Raw genomic sequence first — 24,714 nt, forward strand, 5'->3', positions numbered from 1 at the left:
AAACTTAGCCCTTGCCCAAGTGACCTGTGCAAGTCCAATAGGGTGTGGAGAAAGCGGCGGTGGCCACATTGGTCCCCCGGGGACACACATCTGATGTTCTACAACCAGCAATCTGGATACAAGCTGCCCCAGAGACACAGAGACTTAGGAAGACTGTGGCCTCAGTCCCACAGGTTGACCTCAGTCCTGAGCCAGCAGGTTTGTACCCCCTGCCCTGCTCCACCCCCCACCAGGGGGTGCCACCCAGCCTCCAGGCTCTCACTGCCAAGGCCAGAGTGTCTCAAAGTTCTGCCCCATGTGGCGCGCTCACAGCCTGGCACCAAGCAGTTGAGAGGGTGTGTCTGGGGCATCCCAAAGGCCATCTACCCTGAGGCTCTCCCTGGCAACGCCTGAATGAGGACATCTGTCCTCGGCAAGGGAGGAACGAATCCCCCATTGCCCTCCTTCCACTCACAGACACCCCAAGAAGTAAACCTGGTTCTGAGCAAAACAAAACACGTCCCTAATTTCCAATTCCAATCTACGGGGCTTTGGTGCAGTCAGTGACTCCCAGGATTGCAACTGCATCGTTACAACCCTGTGGCCTTGCTGCCATCTGCTGGCCAAGTAACTTGGGTGCTCGGGAGAGGTTCAGTTTCGTGACTGGGCCTCAGAGATCCCCAACCTTCTTCGTATTTGCAAATCTGTCTTCTTGGAACCTTTTCTGTAGGGAGAAAGTAACCAATGCCTCAAGGGCTCCTGGAGGGCTCTGGACACTCTGGAGGGAGGAGCAGCTACATCTTCGCTGCTCTTTCTGAACCAGGGCAGTGGGGGGCCACCTCCGCAAGTGCCAGGAACACGGATGTTGGCTGAGACAGAAGAGACACAATGGCATTCTTCTGCCTCTGGCCTCTAGCCTGCCAGGTCTGAGACCAGGAGAGCTCCCATCTTCCCTTCACCCTTCTCCTCTCCCTTCCCTGGCCACAGCAGACCTCTCCTCTGACCTTCCCTCAGAGGCTCCATGGCATTTGGGACAGCTTCTTTCCCCTCTCCTTGCCTCAGTTTCCCCACCTGTAATGCAGTGATTCTGGATTCGCATCTAAGAAAGGTGGCCCCAGGGGAGGGCTCCATGCTTCCTGTTTGGGCGGCTGTGACCCTTCTTTCTGGACACACCTCCTGGTGTTCCCTGGGCAGTTGTTCAGATGTCCTGAATACCCTGTATTCACACACCCAGCAATTCCACTGCTGGGGCACAGGGGACATAGAGAGTTCTCAACTGAAAAAAGAAAGAACAACCTAAAAGTTGAGAATTCTGTTTTAATCAGAAGCCTTACTGAAGACTTAAGCCTGCAATGTAGTCTCTCAGCTCGGAGGGACTGTTCTAAAGATGTAAGGGAGGAGCCAGAATGTATGAGGGGTTTTTTTTGTTTGTTTTTTGTTTTTCTTTTTGCTGAGGAAAAAATGTGCAGTTGGCCATCCAAGGGCTTCCCAGGTGGCACAGTATTAAAGAATCCACCTGCCAATGCAACAGATGTAAGAGACATGGGTTCAATCCCTGGGCTGGGAAGATTCCCCTGGAGTGGGAAGTGACAACTCACTCCAGTATTCCTGCCTAGAAAATTTCAGAGGCAGAGGAGCCTAGTGGGCTACAGTCCATGGTTGCAAACGTCCTCGCTCATTTCCTTCCTTCTACTTTTGCCCCAACAAACCATTCTCCATTTTACGTGTTTTTAAAGCTAGGTAATATACACATGATTTTAAAATCCTTGCTCTACAGGTCATCTCTTCAGAGCTAATAACTGTTCTCTGCTCCCTGGTCCCCTTCCAGACTGAAAGGCATTCGCGTGGCTGTATATAGTCATCCCCACCCCCATCGCTCTAGGCCTCTCTCTCTCTCTTTTCCCCTTACGCTTTACACTTCGTTTACCAGTTCTCTCCCCGTCATCAAAAACGGACTTGGCCGTCTCTTAGGCAGTGCCCGGTCTTACAGGCCCAGCCGAGCGTGCCAGTCTCCAACCAGTCACTCCTCTGTTCCAAAGCTCGACACCTGGGGTGCCACGCCTTTGCTTGTTAGCCCTGTCTCCTTGGCCAGGCAGCCCCTACTCCAAGGCTGTTTTTAACTCACTTCTTCTGGGGGTGGCCCGCCACCACGTTATCTCTACCAGAGCATCTGACCCCATCTACCAAGGCCCTCGACACTACTTAGGGTCTACAAGTCTATGGCTTGTCCTTCCCCTGAGTGGGGAGCGCCTGGAGCCCGAGCCAGGTCCCTGCGGTCTACTTTGCCCAGGAAGAAACCAGTTACCTCCCTGCTTAACAATTAGATGCAGATAGACTACGACTCCCAGAAACCCCTTCGCCTCGGGCTGGAGGTTTGCCCTCTACACGTGCCCGCGTGCAAGAAACTGAGCATGCGCAGCGGGAAAGGAGCATGCGCAAAAGCCTACACGGGCGGGGGACAGCCTCTCCCAGCAGGCAGTAGGGGCATTTTTTTCATCCCCGCGTGACAAGTGACTTCCGGCGTGGAGGGGCGGGGTGCGTGGCTGAGCCTGCAGCTGCGAAAGCTTGGGGAGCAGCCGGGGGGCCGGCGGGTGCCTGAGGCCATGGAGGCCGTGCCCCGCATGCCCATGATCTGGCTGGACCTGAAAGAGGCCGGTGACTTCCACTTTCAGCCAGCCGTAAAGAAGGTGAGGGCCGCTCCTCCTCCCCGCCGCCTCCCCTTTTCTCCCGCGTCTCTCCGTCCGCCGGCGCGTGACGCCCCCTGCGCATCTATCATCTCCCCAGGCCCTGTCGCAGGGTCGGGTGAGGCCAGGAGGGGCCTCCACTGGCTTTCCTTCGCCTGGCGCACCCCCATCGCACCTTTCTGACCCCTGCGCGCTCGAAGAGCGTCTCCCTCCCCTCCCCCCGACCCCGCCAGCCCGGGTAGCCCCCGCTGTCTGACCGGAACCTGCTTTCCGATCCCGTCCCCCGGCCCTCCGCGATCCCCGCCGAGGCACCTCACTTCCTCGGTGTGACGCTTTGGACCTAGTCCTGCTCCTCCCCTCATCCACGCCAGCGCCGCCCTGGGAGAATCGGTGGGTGGCCCTCCTTAACCGTCAGGGTGGAAAGGCTGTGCCTGGCCTTCGCTGTGCTGTTCGTCTACGACCGGACTGGGACGGTCGCCGAGGATGGCTCAGGATGTGTTTTAAGGCCCCGGCCAGCCTGACCTCTGCGATTGGAGTCGCTCTAACTCTTGGTGCAATTCTGTCTGGTCTCAGAAGAAGAACCGTAATCTGGAGCCCCTTTGGACCAAAAGATACAACTTTTAGGGGAGCGTTACTGCTTTCGCGACTGCGCAGAGGGGATAAATAGTATTGTAGCTTCCAGAGCGACCCTAGCAGTCCTTTGTTTACTCTTCATTTGGATGGAAGAGACAGGCAGTTTTGGCTTTGAGGGAGGCAAGGGACCGCTGTGGGGAGATCAGGTGTGGCCGGTACAAAGCAGGACCAGGTGTGTCGACTGGGCATCAGGTACCCTGTGAGACATCTGCCTTGGGAAGGACTGTCTGGTACCGTTGAAGGACAGAGCAGAAGTGAAAAGGAACAACCAGGAGGCTGCTGCAGGTTGACATCCTTGTGGGTTTAATGTGGCTGCTGCCTGAATATTGACGGAGCCCCAGTGAGTAAGGTGGTGGAGAAGAAAAAAAATAGAAGAAAGAAAATGGGTCGGGGAAGAAGTTTTCCAAGAAGCTCTCCCTTTCTCGGTTCACACTTGCCACTGCCTTCCTTCAGACACTAACAGTTTGTATTCCTTTGAGTCCATCATTTAAACTCTTTGGGCATCTTTTTCCTCATTTGTAAAACCAGAAAATTAGATTTAAAAAAAAAATTGGCTGACCTTCCCAGCTTATGGGATCTTAGTTCCCTGACCAGGAATCAAACCCCAGGCCCCAATGGACCAATGGAGACATCTGAGAAATTAGGTTAATTGACCTAAAGTTCCAGAATTTTACTTCTTTCCCAAAGTTTGGTCTCCTTTCCATCTACTGTTTTAATTCCAAGATGTATATCAAATTAAGAACAGAAGCTAAACACTCCCATCATCCATGGGGGGAAAAAAGAATACACAGAGGAATGAGACCATGTTAGTACCAGAGAAAGTGAAACAAAATCTTGACCGTGGGTCAAGAATTAGGAAGTTTGGCTCAGAGTTCTAGAACTGCCATTGCTGATCTCTGGTTTCCATTTTTCTACTGCAAAAGAATGCCAGGATCTAGTGATCTCATCTACCCCTGGTGGCTCAGCTGGTAAAGAATCTCCCTGCAATGTGGGAGACCTGGGTTTGATCCCTGGATTGGGAAGATCCCCTGGCGAGGGGAAAAGCTACCCACTCCAGTATTCTGGGCTGGAGAATTCCAGGGACTGTATAGTCCGTGGGGTCACAAAGAGTTGGACATGACTGAGTGACTTTCACTTTCATCTGCCTACAGAATTCTGGGCCATTGGTTGCTTGGTAAAAGGGCAGAGTAATGTCACAGAAATAGTATAGACACTGGAATCAGGCCAACTTTGGTTTAGGTCCCACCTTTTCGACTTAATAGCTGAGTGACGTCAGCTGTTACAGATGACTACCTCACTAATCTGGGCCTCATTTTTCTCACCTGTAACAGAACTAATACTATACCTTATAAGCTTATGGGCATCAAGAGTTAACGCAGGGACTTTGCTGGTGGTCCAGTGGTTAAGAATCTGCCTGCCAATGCAGGGGACATGGGTCTGATCCATGGTGCAGGAAGATTCCACACGCTTTGGGACAGCTGAGCCCGTGTGCCACAGCTACTGAGCCTGGGCTCTAGGGCCCACGTGGCGCAGCTATTGAAGCCCTGGGCCCAGAGCTTGTGCTCTGCGACAAGAGATGCCGCCACAGTGAGAAGCCTACGCATTATAGCAGGGCAGTTACAAAAAGCCGGAGCACAGCAGCAAAGACCTAATGCAGCCAAAAATAAAATAAATAAAAAGAGAAAAACAAGAGATACTTAAAGAAAAAGAGTTAATGCATTTGAGTCCCCAGTACAGGCCTTGGCATATTGTAAACAACACTTTCAGCTTAGCATCCTCTTTCTCTGTTAAGGAAGTAGCTTAAGTCCTATGACAGCTCTGTGAGTTACAGCGGGTAATTGTCGTTGTTCAGTAGGTAAGTCTTGTTCAGCTCTTTTCAACCCCATGGACTGCAGCACGCCAGGCTTCCCTGTCCTTCGCCATCTCCCAGAACTTGCTCAAACTCATGTCCATTGAGTCGATGATGCCCTCCAGCCTTCTCCTCCTGTCGCCCCTTTTCCTCCTGCCCTCAGTCTTTCCCAGGATCAGGGTCTTTTCCAGCGAGTCGACCCTTCCTATCGAGTGGCCAAAGTATTGGAGCTTCAGCATCAGTCCTTGCAATGAATATTCAGGATTGACTGGTTTGATCTTCTTGCTGTCCAGGGGACTCACAAGAGTCTTCACCACAATTCAAAAGCAGCTACTATGAACACCATATTACAGGTGCAAAACCAAGCCCTGGTCTCACAGCGACCTAGGGGCACAGCCAGGACTTCCTCTGTTTTGGTGTTTGTCTTTGGAAAAAGTCTTTCCAGCCTGTGTATTTGTAACTTAAAACTTCTTTCCCTGCTTTTTCCTTCCAGTGGCTCTGAACCCTGGACATGCTTTCAACATGACACTGTTCACAGGTCTCATTGTTTGCTCAGGAAAAATGAAGCCCAGCTTTTCCAAAGCCTGGTTGGGTTCGGGAGGGCCCCTGGCCCTCTCAGCCCCAACTGGCTGGCGTTTGTGTAGGTGTGCTGGGGTCCTGGCGGCATCTTCTAGTATCTTACTCCTAATCCGTGTTGCCGAGGTCCAGGCTCTGCCTGCTGCAGGGCCTGCCTTCTCAGGCTCTGTGGCGACACTCATGTCCTGACCAGACCTTGTTTCTTGCTCTGCAGAAGTCTGTGCTGTAGGGACACTGTCTGAGAGAAGGTCTCTGTCCTTTACTCTCGAACCTTCAGCCGCCTCTCACCTCTGTGTAGTAGGGGGAGTGAGTGATCAAGCCACAGAGGGTTTTGTCAGAGATTAAAAAATCACCTCTCTGCTCCATTGACTCACCTTGTGGCCGGAGATTTGTTTTCACTTCCCTTTTTTTTGGTGTTTTATGAGAACTGTGTTTAAAAAATAGAAATGGATTGGTCTGATGTGTGGTCAAGAATATGGGCTCTGGAGCCCAAACCCCGGGTTTCCAGTTGGTGCTCTGTCGGTGGTTAGTGCTGTGACCTTGGCGAGTGTCTTACCTCCCTTGCCTCAGTTTCCTCAGCTGTAAAATGGGGGCGACAACGCTGTCTACCTCTTTGGGTTGTCATTAGGGCTGAGTGACTTACTGGGCACTTGGCAAGTGTCTGGCCCGTGGGCAGGAGCTCTGTGTTTGCTGCAGATCTTGGAGGAGGAATAGGACAGGTAGACAGCCTCCTTCGGGGACAGTTCGCTGCGATCAGAGGCATCATCTCTCACCCCGTCACCACTGCGTGACCGCAGGGCAGGTGTTCCCAGCGGTGGCAGCTGGAGCCTTGTTTCTGGGACTCTCAGATGTCACTCAGATCCCTTCGGCCTCTGTCCCACAGGGCCTCTGGGCTCCACTTTTCACTGTTGCCTCGGGGTGAGCAAACAGAAGCCTCCTATGAGAAGGGAGTTAATCGGAGAAAGAACATGTTCCTATTTAGACAGTCAAGCTTTACCCTATAGCTCAGGTCACATTTTATGTCTGTGAATTGGGGGACAGGCGGGGTGAGGGATTGGCTAGATCACAGAGGATTGTAAACCAAGAGCCCATAAATGGGCTTCAGCGTGTCTGTAAACCCCCTGAACATGTTGGCAGATCCTTATGTTTATGCATAGATGGACACTGGTGGGGAGATTGTTTCGTGGCGTTTATGTTCTCAAAGGATCCAACAAGAGGCTAAGAAATGATGACGTAAGGAAAGTGTTTTTTTAGGTATCATTTAGCTCAGCAACTCATTTTTTTTTGGCCGCATCGCTTGGCCTGTGAGATCTCAGCTTCCTGATCGGGGCTTGAACCTGGGCCACAGCAGTGAGAGTGCCAAGTCCTAACCGCTAGACCACCCAAGATTTCCCTCAGCAGCTCTTAAGACATTCATTTTGCAGATTTCAGACGTACAGAAAAGTTGGAAGAATAATGCAGTGCTCGCCCAAATTCCCTCTACTTAATTTTAAGAGTTGGGCTTCTCTGGTGGTTCAGTGGTAGAGAATCCGCCTGCCAATGCAGGAGGAGCGAGTTTGATCCCTGGAGAAAGAAGTGGCAACCCACTCCAGTATTCTTGCCTGAAAAATCCCGTGGCCAGGGGAGCCTGGTGGGCTGCAGTCCATGAGGTCATGCAAAAAAGAGTTGGACGTGACTTAGCAACTAAATGACGACGATGGTAATAGTTACATTGCACCGTATTTGTGTTCTCTCTCTCTGTAAACACACACAGACACACACAGACACACACACACACACACACAGAGACACACACATCCACCCCCCCCCACCATGGACCTTTGAAAGTAAGTTGTACCCGTATCAGCAGGTCCTAAGAGGATTTTCTCGTGTATAACTATACTGTTTTCATCACACCTTAGAAAATCCACAAGCATTTTCTACTATGTTTTATATTTAAATTTCACCTGTTATCCCCAGACATCCTTTATAACTGTTTTTTTCCAAACTCAGATCCGATCACGGTTCTCGTAGGGTAGTTGTTCTGTTTTTTTTAATCTCTTAATCTACAGTAGTCTGCTCCGCTCTCGCCCCCTTAATGGTACTTGCCTTTCACAGAGGCTGAGGTAAGTGTTGGGTGAATTGTCGCACCGTCCCAGTTTTTCTGAGCGCCTCCTGTGGTTTATTCCGTGTGCTCATCCATCCTGTGCATTTCCTGTAAAGGCAGCCGTTTGCTGAGGATCGAACACATCAAATCAGGCCCCTGCCATTCCCGACAGACTCGTTGTTTGGGGTGGGGGTGGTCGCTGACATGTCCCTGCTGGGAGGTGCACAGTCTGATGGAGGCACTTTCTGAACGTGGGGAGAGCAGCAGCTGATGCTACGGGAAGTGATATTTTAGCTGAGTCTTAGCAGAGAAGGTGGTGGGGGCAACGTGTGGACAAGCATTGAGAGCCGAGAGCGGTCATTCCAGAGTACTGTTGGCTGGGTGTCCCTGGGAGCTGACGGCTACTGGGAGCTGACTGTGAAGGACCGTGAACTCTGCTCTGAAGATTAGATTTGGTCCTGGAGGTTTGGGGAAGCACTGTTGTGCACATTGTTCTCAGATTACTTTTTTTCCTTTAGATTACAGCTCTTTCCCCATAATCTCACTGTCCTGAGCAAATCAAGCTGGGCTTTATTGTTTTTTCCCCCAGGAGTGCGTGTGTTTCAGACGGATATAAAGCCAGGAGTAACACTGGAGTCATGTTAGACGAATCTGACCACCGGATGAGGGGTGGGTTTGACGGGGTGGGGAGTCCAGGCCAGAGGTGGACGGGGATAGCAAACTGGCAGGAGGTAAAACCAGTGGAAGAGGGTCGGGCTCAGAGATTTGGAGCTGTGGCCAGATGGAGCTGAAGGAAGCTCAGGACTTGCTTCCCTCTGCCTGTCCCTCCTCTCGCTTCCCTGCCAGGCGGCTAACGCGGTTCCACGGCCTCCCAGGTTCCCTTGGGCTCACCACGTGGCCACGTGTCACAGCCCCTGGGGAGGGGCCCAGGAGACGGGTGGGCCGCCGCTGGAGAGAGCAGGCCATCCCCGCCCCTCTCCGCCTCACAGACCTGGGCTGGGCCTTAAGGAGCCTTGGGGGCTGGTGCCCTTAGTGCATGTGGGGTGACGGACCCGGGCCCCGAGACTGCTGACCCAGACGCCAGGTCCCCCAGCAGGAGTGGCGGAGCTGCCACGATGTGTGTGTGGTCTTGGTGGTCCAGGCCCCGCCTCCAGGCTGGTGGGTGTGCCCACCGTCCTCGAGAGTCAGCCCTGCCGTGGGCTGGGCGGGCGTGCCAGCCCCGCCTCTGATGTGCGGAGTGACCTCCCCTCCTCCCTTCCCCCGATCATTCCCATCACACCGCTGCAGGCCTTTCCTCACTGAGGAGGACGCTTATTTCTGTGGAGCCCTTTCCCCAGGAGGGCGGGCTGGTGGGGAAGGCTTTGCACGCTCACTCTCCTGTGACTCTCTTCCCGACATTGGCTGGTGGGTTGGGATTACGATGGTGATCCCGGGCCCCAGCAGGGCCCCAGACACAAGGGAGGCTTGAACTCGGGACCCGTTTACGAACGCTCAGTAGGATCCCACTTCAGCTGACTGAGTTCCCCGACTTCCTGAGCTGGCCCAGTTCTGGGTTTGGTGGGGAGGACAGCAGCATGGTGAGGGCCAGCCAGGTTGTGCAGGTGTATTTTCCATTTTGCTCAAAAAAGGAGGCTGCCCCAGAAAGTGTCTCGGTGCTGCCTTGCTATGGAGGCCGAGTTCCCAGTGGGGCAGGAGAGGAGATGCTGGCAGAGCCATGGCTGGTGCTTGCTGAGGACTCCGAGGGCAGAAGCGGGAGCCGGGAACGATGCTCTGTGCCTGGTTCACAGCCTTCCCTCTCTCTCTAGTTTGTCCTGAAGAATTATGGAGAGAATCCAGAAGCCTACAATGAGGAACTGAAGAAACTGGAGCTGCTCAGACAGGTAGGACAGTGTTTTTACACAGGTGTGAACAAAATTGGTTTGATTGGGAGATAAAACTGTTCTTAAATTCAGTCATTTTTCCTCTGTAAAAGCAGAATAATGATGGAAAATATATAAACTGTTGTCACTGCTCAGTCGCATCCAAGTCTTTGGGCCTGCATGGATTGCATCCTGCCAGGCTTCCAAGCCTTTCACTGTCTCCTGAAGGATGCTCAAACTCATGTCCATTGAGTCGGTAATACCATTGAGCCATCTCATGCTCTCTGAGTCCTCTTTCTGCCCTCAGTCTTTCCCAGCATCAGAGTATTTGCAATGAGTCGGCTCTTTGCATCACGTGGCCAAATTTTTAGATTCAATGTCAGCAACAATATTTCCAGTGAATATTCAGGGTTGATTTCCAATAGGATTCACTGGTTTGATCTCCTGGATTGATGTTTGACTAGCTGACTGGGACTGGCTTATTTCAATAAATGACCTTTTCCCCGACCCACAGTTTGCCTTTGTAAGTTACGATTACAGAGTGCACCGTAGGTTGCGCTACGGTGTGGCATAGGCATCTTCCAATGGTCTGTTTTCCTTAGTTGAGTGTGTGTAGCTATGTCTTACCCTTTGAATATATCCCTCGTTTCCTCTAGGTCTACCCCTGGTAAAATAAGCTTGTTTTCTATGAGTGACAATTGGCGACCTTTGCCAGAAAGCTCGTGGGTGTCAGTTTTCAGACGTCGCCGCTCGTGGTTGTCTGTATGGATCCCTTCTCGTCTTAGGCGCTCTGTAGCGTGTGTGTGAGTCTGTGTCGCCAGTGGCGCCGTTTCATTCTGGGCGGGGCTGATCTTAGTACACTGTAAAGCCCCGCTGCATGTGCTTTTCCTGCAGGCCCCTGTGCTTGGGAGTTTTGCTTCTGCCCATGTCTCAGTTATTCTGTTGCTTCAGGAAAGGACACCATCCGTGGGTGTTTTTGATCAGGGGTTGTCCCCTTGATATCCAGCCTCATGTGGGCCTGCCGGATCATGTAAACAGCTGTCAAGCTCTGCCCTTAGGGACCCTCCTTCCGGGTCTTCATAGTGCCTGCCGCCAGTTTCCGTTTCTCCCCACATCTTTGGGGCCTTCCGTTTTCTCCCTGTTCTGTCAGTAGTCTTTCTGTTGATGTCCATTCTGAGCTGGGGAGGAGATACCCGTTGTAGCTTTCATGTGAATTTTCCCGCTGATTAGCGATGCAGAGGCAGTGTCCCTCAGCTGTCATTTAGAAGAGTCCCAGACCAATTTGTACCTGGTGAACAGGAGCTCTGGAAGCTGGGCCCCTTTTTGAATTCTGTTTTGATTACCCACCCCAGGACATTTCTGGAGGGCACGTGTCATTGAGAGCCCAGCAAACCTTGAAAATTCGTCTTGAGTATGTTCCAAAGCACCGGGTTTCAAGCTGCTGTTATGGGAAACGGCCACAAGATGGCAGCACCTTTCCTGCCCAACTGGTGACTCTGGCAACCCGAGCCTTGGAGAAAGTCCTGCTCCTGGGCTGTCAAATAGAGGGGGATGTCCCAAAAAACACTGAAGGGCTGGGGTCCCTTGCTTCTTTCTCCTCACCTTTAACCCTCCAGACACGTCCCACTCCCTGGAATCAAGGTGCTTAGGTGTTGTTGTTCATGGGTGGGCCGAGTGTCAGGATGGAGGCTGGAGATGGGATGTTCAGCACAAAGAGGCGCCCTGGAGGTGTTCTTTGAGCTAAGAGCTTCCACCATCCTTTGGGAGTGCCTGGCTTGGTTTGAGTGCTTGAGGGCGTAGCTGGATCTGCAGATGGTGGTCCCATGCTGAGGGTTCAGGCCCTCCAGGGGCAGATCAGGGGCTCACTGGCTGACTTGTCGTTCCCAGCTCCCCGGGCCAGCCATGCAATCCTGCCTTGATCCCAAGGTTGCCCAGCCCCAGGCATGCGACAGCCACACCTTGTCACCTAGGCTTGAAGGCCTTGTAGTAGACTCTTTTTTGTCATTTAGTTCTTTTTTATTTGCTATTTCATTTGGAGCTGATCAGTGCATAGAGTATTTTTGACGTCATATTTATTATTGGTTACTACTACTACTACTAAGTCACTTGAGTCGTGTCCGACTCTGTGCGACCCCATAGACGGCAGCCCACCAGGCTTCCCCGTCCCTGGGATTCTCCAGGCAAGAACACTGGAATGGGTTGCCATTTCCTTCTCCAATACATGAAAGTGAAAAGTGAAAGTGAAGTCCCTCAGTCGTGTCCGACTCTTAGTGACCCCATGGACTGCACCCTACCAGGCTCCTTCATCCATGGGATTTTCCAGGCAAGAGTACTGGAGTGGGGTGCCAAGTGTACGTGAATGAGGCAGCCAGATAAATGCGCCTGTTGTTTACTCTCTGTTTACCCATTGCCTTTGTACGTTATATTCCAGAGTGTGGAATAGGTTGCCCATTGCTGTAGCATGAGACTGTTTCCTGATGGTCTGTTTTCCCTAGCTGAGTGTGTGTCACTGTGTCTTACCCTTTGAACTTATTCCTCGTTTCCTCTTTGTCTGCCTCTGGTAAAATCAGTTCATTTTTTATGTGAGAAAATCTGCGTGCCTTTTGTCACATAGTTCCTGTGTATCAGTTTTCAGACATCACTTCTTGTGGTTGTACTGTGATGGGTTCCTTTCTCTGTCTTTCTTAGTGTACTTTGTAACACTGTGTCTTGATCTGTGTATGATGTTACCAATGGCCCACTTTCATTTTGGGGGGGAGGGGGTGTTCGGGCTGATATTATTACACTGTAAGGCTGTACTAATTTTTTTTTTTCCAGGCCCTTGTGCTTGGAAATTTTGCTTCTGCCCATGTCTCAGTTATTCTGTTGCTTCAGGAAAGGACACCATCTGTGGGTGTTTTTGATCAGGGGTTGTCCCCTTGATATCCAGCCTCATGTGGGCCTGCCGGATCATGTAAACGGCTGTCAATCTCCGCCCTTAGGGACCCTTCTTCTGGGTTTTCATAGTGCCTGCCACCAGTTTCCATTTCTCCCCACATCTTTGGGGCCTTCTGTTTTCTCCCTGCTCTCTCCCGGTTTTGGTCAATAGTCTTTTTGTTGATGTCCATTCTGAGCAGGAGAAGGTGGTAGGTTGTACTTTTCATGTGAATTTCCCTGCTGATTAGCCATGCAGAGGCTGTGTTCCTTGGCTTTCCTTTAAAAGAGCCTGAGTCCAATTTGTACCCCATGAGTAGGAGCTCTGGAAAGTGGGCCCCTTTTTGAATTCTGTTTCGATTACCCACCTCAGGACATTTCTGGAGGGCACATGTCATTGACAATCCCAGCAGACACAAGCACAGGTCTTCAAGCTGCTATTACCGGGAACGGCCACAAGACGGCAGCACCTTTCCTGCCCGACTGGTTACTCCAGCAGAAAGCCTTAAGGAAAGTCCTGCTCCTGGGCTGTCAAATAGACGGGGATGTCCCAGAAAAACACTGAAGGGCTGTGGTCCCTTTCCCCTCACCTTTCACCCTCAAAACACATCCCCCCCTGTGGAATCAAGGTGCCATTAGGTGCTGTCGTTCCTGGGTGGTCCGAGTCTCAGGTTGCAGGCGGGATGCCCAGCACAAGGAGGCGACGTGGAGGCCCTCTTTCAGCTCAGAGGTTTCACAGTCCTTTGGGAGTGCCTGCTTGGTTTAAGTACTTGAGGGCCCAGCTGGATCTGCAGATGGTGGTCCCATCCAGAGGGTTCAGGCCCTCCAGGGGCAGATGGGAGGCTCACTGGCTGACTTGTCCTCTCCAGCTCCCCGTCAGCCACGCAGTCCCGCCTTGATTCCAGGGCTGCCCAGACCCAGGCATGCGACAGCCAGACCTTGTCACTGAGGCCTTAAGGCCTTGTAGGAGACTCTTGTTATTTAGTTCTTTACTTGATGTTTAATTTGGAGCTGATCAATGCATAGAATATTTTTAACATATTTTTTATTGGTTAAGTGTACCTAAATGAGGTAGCCGGGTATATGCAGCTTGTTCATTGCCTTTGTACATTGTGACTCCGCAGTGTGGAATAGGTTGCCCGTTGCTGTAGCATGAGTCTTTCGGATAATGTATTTTCCCTACTTGAGGGTTGTACCTGTGTCTTACCCTTTGAATATACCCGTTTCCTATCCGTCTGCCTGCGTTCTGTCACGCAGGTCCTGTTACCAGTTTTGAGACATCACATCTTGTGGTTATCCTGTGATGGGTCCCTTTCTGTTTGTTTCTTCGTTCACTTTGTAACGTGGTGTGTGATCTCTGTATGGTGATACCAGTGGCCCAAGTTAATTTTTTTTTTTTGCTGTTGGGCAGGGGCTATTATTACATTGTAAAGCTGTGCTGCATGTTTGTCCAGTATTTTTACACTCTGTCATTTTGTTCTTTTATTTTAAATTTCATTTCAAACTTATCAGTGCATAGAGAATATTTTTCATGTTTATTTTTCCTGTGCTCTGGTTGGTTGATGTAGTGCGATACATGTATGTTTTTTCTTCCCCTGGATTATTTTTTTCACGCACTGTTATTACAAATTCTGGAGTAGGTTCCCCCATGCGGATCTGGAGTTACTGGGCTGCCCAGAGTGGACCAGGCTCTCCATCTAAGGCGCTGCTCTGTTTCTGGCATACACTTCCCACTGCCTCATGCCCAGTGCGCTCCCACCCGGGAACCCTAGCCTGCCCGGGTGGGTGACGTGTGACCCAGTATAGGTTACCGAGGCCTCATGGGAATAGAGCAGGCGGTTGTTTCAGGTTTTTTTGTTTTAATGCAGTTTTATTCTCTCTTTGAGTTCATTTACAATTGTGTATGTACTTGAGATGCAAGGAACATGATTCACATATGCATATGGCAATTCTTTTTCCCATTCTATTTTCATATACATCATCACAGAGTGGTGAGCAGATTTCCATGTACTATTCAGTTGGACCTTTTTGTTCATCTTATAGATAAGCATATTGATGTTACATGTATACATAATAGTATACACTTTATATATAGTATAAAGCATGCATAGTTTATATAAGTATGTATATCTTATTCAAAGTGTTTTATATCTCCATCTTCTCCAACTGTCCTTCTATGACTCTAAATTTGTTTAATAAGTCAATAGTAGGTGTTTGGCAAGTTCATCTGTATCCAGTTCTTTATCTGTGATATTATAGAATATTTTTCTTTCCATATTTGACTGACCTGGGGTTGTCATCTCCAGATCCATCCGGGTTGCTGCCAGTGACACTTCTGCATTCTTTTCTATGGCTGCTCGTCCACTGTGTGCACGTAGCTGACCTTGTGTCAGCTGGTGTGTGGCTATAGGCTTTGGACGCTTGCATCCTTGCCTGTTGTAGACAGTGTCCCAGTGAGCGTTGGGTGCACGTGTCTTTTGAGGGATGGTGTTCTCTGCGTCACCCCTAGGAACGGATTGCTGCACGGGCTGGTCGCTTGTCTCCGTTCGTGAACCCGCAGCTGCAGCCTTCTCCATGGCAGCTCTTAGCAGATTACATTCCCATAGCTGAGCCGCCGTGTAGGATGGTTCCCTTTTCTCCACGGCTTCTCCAGCATTTACTGTTTGTAGACTTTGGGCTGAGTACTGAAAGATGATACCTCATTGTCATTTTGATTTGCACTTCTCTTAAGAATTAGGAGTGGTAAAGGTATTTTTATGTGCGTTTTTACTTTCTGAGGATGAGTAAGATTTACTTTGGAAATTGGCTTTTGAAAGCCATTGCTAACGAATTCTTACCTACCACTATTTCTAGAGCATAGGTGTCTTTTTGAGTCTCACAGGCCTTGTGAATATTATGCCGTCTTAAGCACAGGTTTTCCAGTTGTTGTGACCAGAAACGGCCATAAGATGGCAGCATTTCTTCAGACCCAGCTTTAGTCACTGGAACAATCAGAGCCTCAGGAGAGAGTTGGGTTCCTGGGCTGTAATTAGAGTCCAGAGTGCACAGAGAATACACAAGAGCTTGCGTCTCACTACTGCTTCCTCACCCTTCACCCACCAGTCAGCGTAACCGCAGAAAGGTGCTTTGCTGGGGGTGCCGCCAAAGGTCTGTGGATGGACTTTAAGGAAGGAGGCTGAAGTGGGAACCCCACGAGGAGATATGAAGAAAGGGTTGACGTTTCACAGCTCTTGAACCCCAGAATGTCCACCAGTTTTGGGGTGCTGTAGGCTTGCGGTAGCTATGGGAGGGCCGGCCTGAATCTGGAGTTTGGGGTCCCGTGGAGAGGGGACCAGGCAGTACAGATCCAAGGAAGGCTCACTGGCTGCCCCAGACTGCCCAGCGCCCTCAGCCCTGGGACCCAAGCCTGCTCAGGCTGTGAGGATGTGACAGCAACCCAGGTCACCGAGGCTCGAGGGGAATACTGCAGGCCTTTCTTCTATTTCTTTGTTTAAAAAGTTTATATATACGTACAGTGGATTGATTTGCAGTGTTGCTTTAGGTGAATAGCAACCTGATTTTTTATATTTTATTACTGTTCTAACATTTGAGGGGAGAGTTTACTTACCAATATAATATAATCTCAGATGTCCCTGTATATATGTACAGAGTTTATCCAGGGATCACTTATCTCTTTGGTATGGAACTGTCTAGATTTTTTTCACTTTGTATAACTAGGTGGATCTATTTCTGTATTATTTTCAACAGTGAGATTATGTTGCTTATCTGCTAGATGATTTTTTCTCCCCAACAGTAAATGTGTTATGGACATGTTGACATGGCAGTAGAGAGCCTTGTCTTCAGTTTTCACGGCTATTGTATCTCATATTTTTAGATATAGAGATATGGGTCAAACATTAAGTACGATAAAAATTTTAATGCATGTTTTGTGGAAAAGTGGAGCCGATCTGGTGGAAGCGTCTGGCCGGCGGGCTGGTTGTGCAGTGACTGCAGGTGGCTGTGGGCTTCCTTTGGCTTCTTAAGCTGCACAGTCCACCAGCTCCAACGTGTCCGTCCGGGCATTTGTGGGCACACAGGCGTGTCTTCCGCTCCAAATGACAGTCGGCCTCCTCTCACCCTCCCGCAGAACGCCGTCCGGGTCCCACGTGACTTCGAGGGCTGCAGTGTCCTCCGCAAGTACCTGGGCCAGCTCCACTACCTGCAGAGTCGGGTCCCCATGGGCGCGGGTCAGGAGGCCGCTGTTTCTGTCACCTGGTGAGCGCGGGCGGGCAGAGCCGGGGGAGCCTGGACGGTGCCCCTCTCCCCTCCCCGTTTCCTTGCTGTAGAGGACGGGGAGCTGCTTGGGGGGTTTCCCCAGTCCCCCTTCCCTCCTGCCCTGCACTGGGAGGGGGCTCGCTTCACCAGCTCCCCCCTCACAACTGTGGTGGCCTGTCCCCAGGACTGAGATCTTCTCCGGGAAGTCTGTGGCCCACGAGGACATCAAGTACGAGCAGGCCTGCATTCTCTACAACCTTGGTGAGCTGCCTCCCCTGCCCCAGGGCCCCCTCGCTCCTGGCCCTGCCCCTCGCAGCAGAAGACACCTGGATCCTGGATCCTGGCCCTGTCCTGCCCTCCCGCAGCTCTGCCTGCCTCCCGGGCTGCAGGGAGCCCCCCGGGTGGGAGGCTCTGCTAGGCTGCCTGCTCTTGGAGCTGCTGCTCTGTGCTCCGGGCACAGAGGTGGCCTCCCCTCGTTGTCTGGACACCCCATCTGCCCCCGAACCCCTGGTGGCTCAGGTTTGCTTCTGGCGGGAGGAGACCAAGGCTGGCCTAGGCTGGCCTTGCCATCAACCCTGCTGGTGCAGCCTCAGCCTGCGGAGCGGAGTCCTATGAGGGTCCCTTCCCTGCCCCCGTTCCTGCCTGGCGCAGAGCTGGAGCTCCATCCCCCCAGATCCACTGGCTCCCCACACCCCCCGCCTCTGCCTGGGCGCCACCGTGGGCAGTAGCCACAGCTGAGCCCTGACCCGTGTTCCTTGCTTCCCCAGGGGCGCTGCACTCCATGCTGGGGGCCATGGACAAGCGGGTGTCTGAGGAGGTGAGGAAGTGGGGCGGTGTGCTGAGTGCTGTCAGCTCCAGAGTGAAGCCCACCCTGGAGAAGCCCCGCCTCTGACAGCCCCTCTCCCCCAGGGCATGAAGGTCTCCTGCACCCACTTCCAGTGTGCGGCCGGCGCCTTCTCCTACCTCAGGGAGCACTTCCCCCAGGCCTACAGCGTGGACATGAGCCGGCAGATCCTCACTCTCAACGCCAACCTCATGCTGGTGAGGAGCCGCCCTTTCTGGGGCCGAACGGTGGCACACAGGTCAGGGAGGGTCAAGCCGGGGCCTGGGCTGCGACCTTCTGAGCCCCAGGTGGGTCAGGAGCTGCTTGGAGGGGACGCTGGGCGGAGAGGGGTGAGTGCGGTCTGTCCCGGTGAGGAAGGAGGGCCTCTGTACCCACCATTCCAGGGCCAGGCGCAGGAGTGCCTCCTGGAGAAGTCCATGCTGGACAACAGGAAGAGCTTCCTGGTGGCGCGCATCAGCGCACAGGTAGGCCTGGGGAACGTGGCCCTCCAGGGACTGGGGCCGGGCCTGGCCTCCTCCCAGTCCCCGACAGAGCCCATCCCGGCCCCCAGGTAGTGGATTACTACAAAGAGGCATGCCGCGCCCTGGAGAACCCCGACACTGCCTCGCTGCTGGGCCGGATCCAGAAGGACTGGAAGAAGCTGGTCCAGATGAAGACCTACTACTTCGCGGCCGTGGCTCACGTGAGGGCGCCGCGGGTGTGGGGGTGGGGCGGGCCGGCGCCGAGGTGTCCCCCCAGTAAGCAGGGCTGTCTTCCGTCCAGCTGCACATGGGGAAGCAGGCGGAGGAGCAGCAGAAGTTCGGGGAGCAGGTGAGCGAGCCGGGGCCAGGAGGGCACTCAGGCTGTTCCAGCCCCGTTGGATCCCCAGCGGGGGGGGTGGTCCCCTCTTTCACCCTGGGTCCCTGCCACCCCAGGGGACAGGCGTGGCAGGCTCCCCTCTGAGTGGCTGCCTGGAGGTGTGCACTGTGGGCAGAGCCGCAAGCGGACACTAACCTTGGTGCTGTGGGCTGGCTGGCGTGTGGCGGCTGCTCAGCCTCCTGTCTCGTCTGGGCTACCTGCTGGTCAGACAGGGGAGGCAGGAGCAGCAGGGTCTACACGGAAGGCTGGACCAGGCTCTGCTGGCCCCTGCAGGTCGCGTACTTCCAGAGTGCCCTGGACAAGCTCAACGAAGCCATCAAGCTGGCCAAGGTGATGATGGGGGAGAGCCTGGCCAGGCCAAGGGGGTCCTGGCGCCGGCCGTGGTTGTACTGAGCTCCTCTCCTCCCCACAGGGCCAGCCCGACACTGTGCAGGACGCGCTGCGCTTCGCTATGGACGTCATTGGGGGAAAGTGAGTCTCTGGGCCTCGAGGGGCTCTGGTTCCTTCTCTGCCTGCATCGTTGGGAGGCAGCCACCAGGGCCAGAGAGCAGGGGCCCACATGGCAGGGGCAAGGTCCTGGGTCCCTGCTGACCACTCAAGACTGCCCCCCTCCCATGCCAGGTACAATTCTGCCAAGAAGGACAATGATTTCATCTACCACGAGGCTGTCCCAGCACTGGACACCCTTCAGCCTGTGAAAGGTCTGAAGCTGAAAGGAGCCTGGGATGGGCTAGGGGGCGAAGATGCTGCACAACAGAGGCAGTCAAGGTTGGGTGGGCCTGGTCTCCAGGACTCTCTGCCTCTCCCTCCCAGGTGCCCCCTTGGTGAAGCCTTTGCCGGTGAACCCCACAGACCCTGCTGTTACGGGCCCTGACATCTTTGCCAAACTTGTACCAATGGCAGCGCATGAAGCCTCATCACTATATAGGTGAGTAGACAGACAACCCTGTTAGCCCAAGTTGGGGTGTCTCAAGAGACATGGGCTGCCAACAAATTGGTCTGTCCCCTTCCTGCAGTGAGGAGAAGGCCAAGCTGCTCCGGGAGATGATGGCCAAGATTGAGGACAAGAACGAGGTCCTGGAGTGAGTGCAGAGCCAAGGCGGGGGGTTGGGGGTGGGGGTGGGATCCTCTAGTGCAGTCTGCAGCGGAGGGAGGGAGGGGGTGGTGAATGGCCACAGAACAGCAGGCTCCTGGCTCAGCCTCTCTGGCCAGGGCCTCGTGTGTGTTTCCAGCAGTGCCCAGGGCAGGTTTTGTGCTTCTAGGACCTTGGACGTTGCTTCATTTGGGGGGCGGGGGGCGCTCCCTTCTATGTGAGGGGTTGAGCCCACACCCACCTGGTCCTGTTGCCCCACAGCCAGTTCATGGATTCACTGCAGCTGGATCCTGAGACAGTGGACAACCTCGACGCCTACAACCACATCCCACCCCAGCTCATGGAGAAGTGTGCGGCTCTCAGCGTCCGCCCCGACACCGTCAGGAGCCTCGTCCAGTCCATGCAGGGTGAGTGTGGAGCAGGTGGAGGTCACCTGCTGTCCCCTGTTAGGCAGGGACGGAGGTGCCCACCTCCCCCGGCACAACGCCCACCCGCAGCTGTGAACCAGCACCCCCGTGCCCTGTGGCTGCACTGAGCTGCACGTGCATGTGATGGGGCAGTTGTGCCCCAGGAGCTGATCGCCCCGTGGCCCCCCCCCCCACCACCCGCAGTGCTCTCAGGGGTGTTCACGGACGTGGAGGCCTCCCTGAAGGACATCAGGGACCTCCTGGAGGAGGACGAGGTGCTGGAACAGAAGCTGCAGGAGGCAGTGGGCCCGGCGGTGGCCAGCACGGCCGTGTCCAAGGCTGAGCTGGCAGAGGTGAGGCGAGAGTGGGCCAAGTACATGGAGGTCCACGAGAAGGCCTCCTTCACCAACAGCGAGTTGCACCGCGCCATGAACTTGCACGTCGGTAACCTGCGGCTGCTCAGCGGCCCCCTGGACCAGGTGCGGGCCGCCCTGCCCTCGCCGGCCCTCAGCCCAGGTGAGCCCTCCTACCCCCACGGGGCGGTCTGGGGTGGGGTGGGGGCTCCGGCCTCACCGCTGCCGCTGCTCCCAGAGGACAGGGCGGTGCTGCAGAACCTGAAGCGCATCCTGGGCAAGGTGCAGGAGATGCGGGACCAGCGTGTGTCCTTGGAGCAGCAGCTGCGAGAGCTCATCCAGAAGGACGACATCACGGCGGCACTGGTGACAGCCGACCACTCGGAGATGAAGGTGGGCTGGGCGTGGGCGGCGGGTTGGCTCTCGGCACCCCGCCTCAGCGGCAAGGCCCTGAGCGCCCGTCCTCCCCACACCCCCGCAGAAGCTGTTTGAGGAGCAGCTGAAGAAGTACGACCAGCTGCGGGTGTACCTGGAACAGAACCTGGCCGCCCAGGACAACGTCCTCCGGGCCCTGACCGAGGCCAATGTGCAGTACGCGGCTGTGCGGCGCGTGCTCAGCGACCTGGATCAGAAGTCAGTATCTGGCCCTGGGCCCGCCTCCTGGAGCCGGGCTGCAGCGGCTCACCTCCCGCTCTCTGCCCGCCAGGTGGAACTCCACGCTGCAGAGCCTGGTGGCCTCCTATGAGGCCTACGAGGACCTGATGAAGAAGTCCCAGGAGGGGAAGGACTTCTATGCAGACCTGGAGAGCAAGGTGGCTGCTCTCCTGGAGCGCGCACAGTCCGCCTGCCAGGCCCGTGAGGCGACGCGCCAGCAACTCCTGGACAGGTGAGCGTGGGGACACCCCGGGCACAGCTGCAGAGCCAGGCCGGGCTGAGGGGGCTCTGACTCCCCTTCTCCTTCGCTCACCCGACAGGGAGCTCAAGAAGAAGCCCCCGCCACGGCCCACAGCGCCAAAGCCGCTGCTGCCCCGCAGGGAGGAGGGCGAGGCGATGGAGGCTGGGGACCTGCCTGAGGAGCTGCGCAGTCTGCCACCCGAACCCTTCCTGGGGGCCGCCACCCCACTCCACTTCCCTCCTGGCCCCTTCCCCAGCTCTGTAGGCCCAGGACCCCACTACCTCTCTGGCGCCTTACCGCCTGGTACCTATGCAGGCCCCACCCAGATGCTGCAGCCCAGGGCCCCCCAGCCCCCGGGGCACCCAGGGGTGGCCGTGGCCCCTGGACCGGCTCTCTACACGGCCCCTGCCTACGCCCCGGAGCTGGGCCTTGTGCCTCGGTCTTCACCCCAGCACGGCATGGTGAGCAGCCCCTATGGGGCAGTGGGGCCACCCCCTCCGCTCGCTGGCCTCCCCTCAGCGCCCCCTCCCCACTTCTCAGGTCACGAGTTGGCCATGGGGGTTCGGCCAGCCACCACCACCGTGGATAGTGTCCAGGCCCCTATCTCCAGCCACGCAGCTCCGCGGCCAAACCCTGCCCCGGCCCCTCCCCAGGCCTGCTTCCCAGGCCCCCCACCACAGCCGCTGCCCCTGCCCTACACCTACCCAATGGGGCCCAAGCAGGCCCTCACAGTGCCCCCCGCCCAGCACCACTTCCCTCCCGGGGTGCCTGCAGGCTTTCCAGCCCCAAGGATGGCACCCCAGCCTCCCCCACAGCCCCTTCCACTCCAGCACCCACACGTCTTCCCGCCCCAGGCTCCAGGCCTGATGTCCGCCCAGGCACCCTACCCCTTTGCCCCTCAGCCTGGGGTCCTGGGGCAGCCATCACCCGCCCTGCACACCCAGCTGTACCCCGGGCCCTCTCAGGACCCTCCGCCCCCCCACTCTGGGGCTCTGTCTTTCCCCAGCGCGGGGCCCCCTCAGCCTCCCCACCCCACCCTGGCCTATGGTCCTGCCCCTGCCCCCAGACCCCTGGGCCCGCAGGCGGCCCCTCTCTCCATTCGAGGCCCCCCACCTGCCATCCAGCCGGCCCCTACTCCCCACCTGGTCCCTTCACCCGCCCCTTCCCCAGGACCAGGCCCCGTGCCTCCACGGCCCCCTGCGGCAGAGCCGCCCCCCTGTCTGCGCCGAGGCAGCGCCGCTGCTGACCTGCTGTCCTCCAGCCCCGAGAGCCAGCATGGAGGCCCTCAGCCTCCTGGGGGTGGGCAGCCCCTGCTGCAGCCGACGAAGGTGGACGCGGCTGAGGGCCGGCGGCCACAGGCCCTGCGGCTGATCGAGCGGGACCCCTATGAATGCCCCGAGAGGCTGCAGCAGTTGCGGCAGGAGCTGGAGGCCTTCCGCGGCCAGCTGGAAGCCGTGGGGGCCCTGGACACGGTGTGGCGGGAGCTACAAGACGCACAGGAGCTCGATGCCCGGGGCCGCTCCATCGCCATTGCCCGCTGCTACTCGCTCAAGAACCGGCACCAGGATGTCATGCCCTACGACAGCAACCGCGTGGTGCTGCGCTCCGGCAAGGACGACTACATCAACGCCAGCCGCGTGGAGGGGCTCTCACCCTACTGCCCGCCCCTGGTGGCCACCCAAGCCCCCCTGCCTGGCACAGCGGCTGACTTCTGGCTCATGGTGCACGAGCAGAAAGTGTCGGTCATCGTCATGCTTGTGTCGGAGGCCGAGATGGAGAAGGTGAGGGAGGGGTTGGGTAGGCGCCCAGTGGAGACCCTGGGACACCAGCCCTAACTACCTGTTTGTGCCTCAGCAAAAGGTGGCTCGCTACTTTCCCACTGAGCGGGGCCAGCCCATGGTGCACGGGGCCCTGAGCCTGGCCCTGAGCAGCGTCCGCACCACTGAGACGCACGTGGAGCGGGTGCTGAGCCTGCAGTTCCGTGACCAGAGCCTCAAGCGCTCCCTCGTGCACCTGCATTTCCCGACGTGGCCTGAGTTGTGCGTCTGCCGCCCTGGTGGTGGTGGGAGGGGTGATGTGGGCTCAGACCAGGTCTGGCTCAGAGACCCCCCTCATCCCTCCGGCAGAGGCCTGCCCGACAGCCCCAGCCACCTGCTGCGCTTTATCCAGGAGGTGCATGCCCACTACCTGCATCAGCGCCCGCTGCACACGCCCGTTGTCGTCCACTGCAGGTAGGTGTGGGCAGCTCCCGGGGCTCCTCGGGGGCCCGGGGGCCGGCCTGACCCCGTCTTCCGGCCGCAGCTCGGGAGTGGGCCGCACGGGGGCCTTCGCGCTGCTCTACGCGGCTGTGCAGGAGGTGGAGGCTGGAAGTGGGATCCCCCAGCTGCCCCAGCTGGTGCGGCGCATGCGGCAGCAGAGGAAGCACATGCTGCAGGAGAAGGTGAGGCTCAGTGGGCGGGCATGCGCCCTGCCCCGGGGGACGGCCCCAGCTCACCAGCCCGCGTGCCCCCGCAGCTACACCTCAAGTTCTGCCACGAGGCGGTGGTGAGACACGTGGAGCAGGTGCTGCAGCGCCATGGCATGCCCCCTCCCGGCAAGCCCACGGCCGGCACCGGCATTGCCCAGAAGGTGAGTGGGGCCCCTCCTGGGGTCTCTGAGCACCTCGTGCACCCTCTTCACCCACTCGTGTCTCCCCAGAATCACCTTCCTCAGGACTCCCAGGACCTGGTCCTCGGCGGGGACGTGCCCATCAGCTCCATCCAGGCCACGATCGCCAAGCTCAGCATCCGGCCTCCTGGGGGCGTGGACTCCCCGGCGGCCAGCCTGCCAGGCCCTGTGGAGCCCCCCGGCCCGCCGCCCCCCAGCCTCCCAGAGTCCACCCAACTCCCCCCCTCCTCCCCACCCCCCCTTTCTTCCCCCGTGCCCGAGGCCCCCCAGCCTGAGGAGGAGCAGCCGGTCCCTGAGGCCCCCATCCTGGGGCCGCCCTCCTCCTCCTTGGAGCTGCTGGCCTCCCTCACGCCTGAGGCCTTCTCCCTGGACGGCTCCCTGCGGGGTAAGCAGCGCATGAGCAAGCAGGACTTCCTGCAGGCCCACAACGGGCAGGGGCTGCGGGCTGTGCGGCCCACCGATGACCCGCTCAGCCTCCTGGACCCACTCTGGACGCTCAACAAGACCTGACCGGGCGTGCCCGCCTGGTCCTCACTACACCGTCTCCTGGGCCCGTCTCGCTCATTCCTGCTGCCTTCAGCCCTGCCTGGCCCGGCCCGCACTTCTGTGGGGTAGCGGGTCTTGGGTCAGGCTCCGCTCCTCTGTGGGACCTGTTTTTCAGCTCTTTGCTATCAAATAAACAAACCTGTTCTGTGGCCAGTGTCTGCCCGTTGCTGCTCCTGGGAGGCCACCCTGGCTTCCACACTCTGACCTGCTTACACAAG

The 24,714-nt window shown here is 56.1% G+C and overlaps 1 protein-coding gene across 2 annotated transcripts; it reads left to right on the forward strand.

Moving 5' to 3' along the window:
* Window positions 1-2,512: 2,512 nt before the first annotated feature.
* PTPN23 (protein tyrosine phosphatase non-receptor type 23) lies at window positions 2,513-24,645 on the forward strand. Of its 2 annotated transcripts, XM_052640063.1 has the most exons (25): window positions 2,513-2,666; window positions 9,613-9,687; window positions 16,706-16,833; window positions 17,018-17,094; window positions 17,601-17,650; window positions 17,743-17,874; window positions 18,061-18,141; window positions 18,228-18,359; window positions 18,440-18,487; window positions 18,809-18,865; window positions 18,948-19,006; window positions 19,157-19,236; window positions 19,349-19,463; window positions 19,552-19,617; window positions 19,890-20,035; window positions 20,240-20,551; window positions 20,627-20,781; window positions 20,870-21,021; window positions 21,095-21,274; window positions 21,363-23,064; window positions 23,138-23,322; window positions 23,410-23,514; window positions 23,585-23,723; window positions 23,798-23,911; window positions 23,981-24,645. In XM_052640063.1, the coding sequence occupies exons 1-25, from the start codon at window positions 2,583-2,585 to the stop codon at window positions 24,458-24,460; spliced, it is 4,854 nt and encodes a 1,617-aa protein (XP_052496023.1). In that variant the 5' UTR covers window positions 2,513-2,582; the 3' UTR covers window positions 24,461-24,645. The 2 variants fall into 2 exon arrangements, with proteins under 2 accessions (XP_052496023.1, XP_052495940.1); XM_052639980.1 differs by having other exon boundaries at window positions 23,798-24,645.
* The last annotated feature ends 69 nt before the right edge of the window (window positions 24,646-24,714 follow it).

This window comes from Budorcas taxicolor, chromosome 1, assembly GCF_023091745.1.
Source record: "Budorcas taxicolor isolate Tak-1 chromosome 1, Takin1.1, whole genome shotgun sequence".
NCBI classification, from domain to species: Eukaryota; Metazoa; Chordata; class Mammalia; order Artiodactyla; family Bovidae; genus Budorcas; species Budorcas taxicolor.

Excerpts from the sequence above, each read along its gene's own strand:
- PTPN23 (XM_052639980.1), top strand. The coding sequence starts at position 2,583 with ATGGAGGCCGTGCCCCGCATGCCCATGATCTGGCTGGACCTGAAAGAG. Across the intron at positions 17,095-17,600 it reads CTGCATTCTCTACAACCTTG|GGGCGCTGCACTCCATGCTG; the intron begins GTGAGCTGCCTC and ends TTGCTTCCCCAG. Across the intron at positions 19,464-19,551 it reads GAAGCCTCATCACTATATAG|TGAGGAGAAGGCCAAGCTGC; the intron begins GTGAGTAGACAG and ends CCCTTCCTGCAG.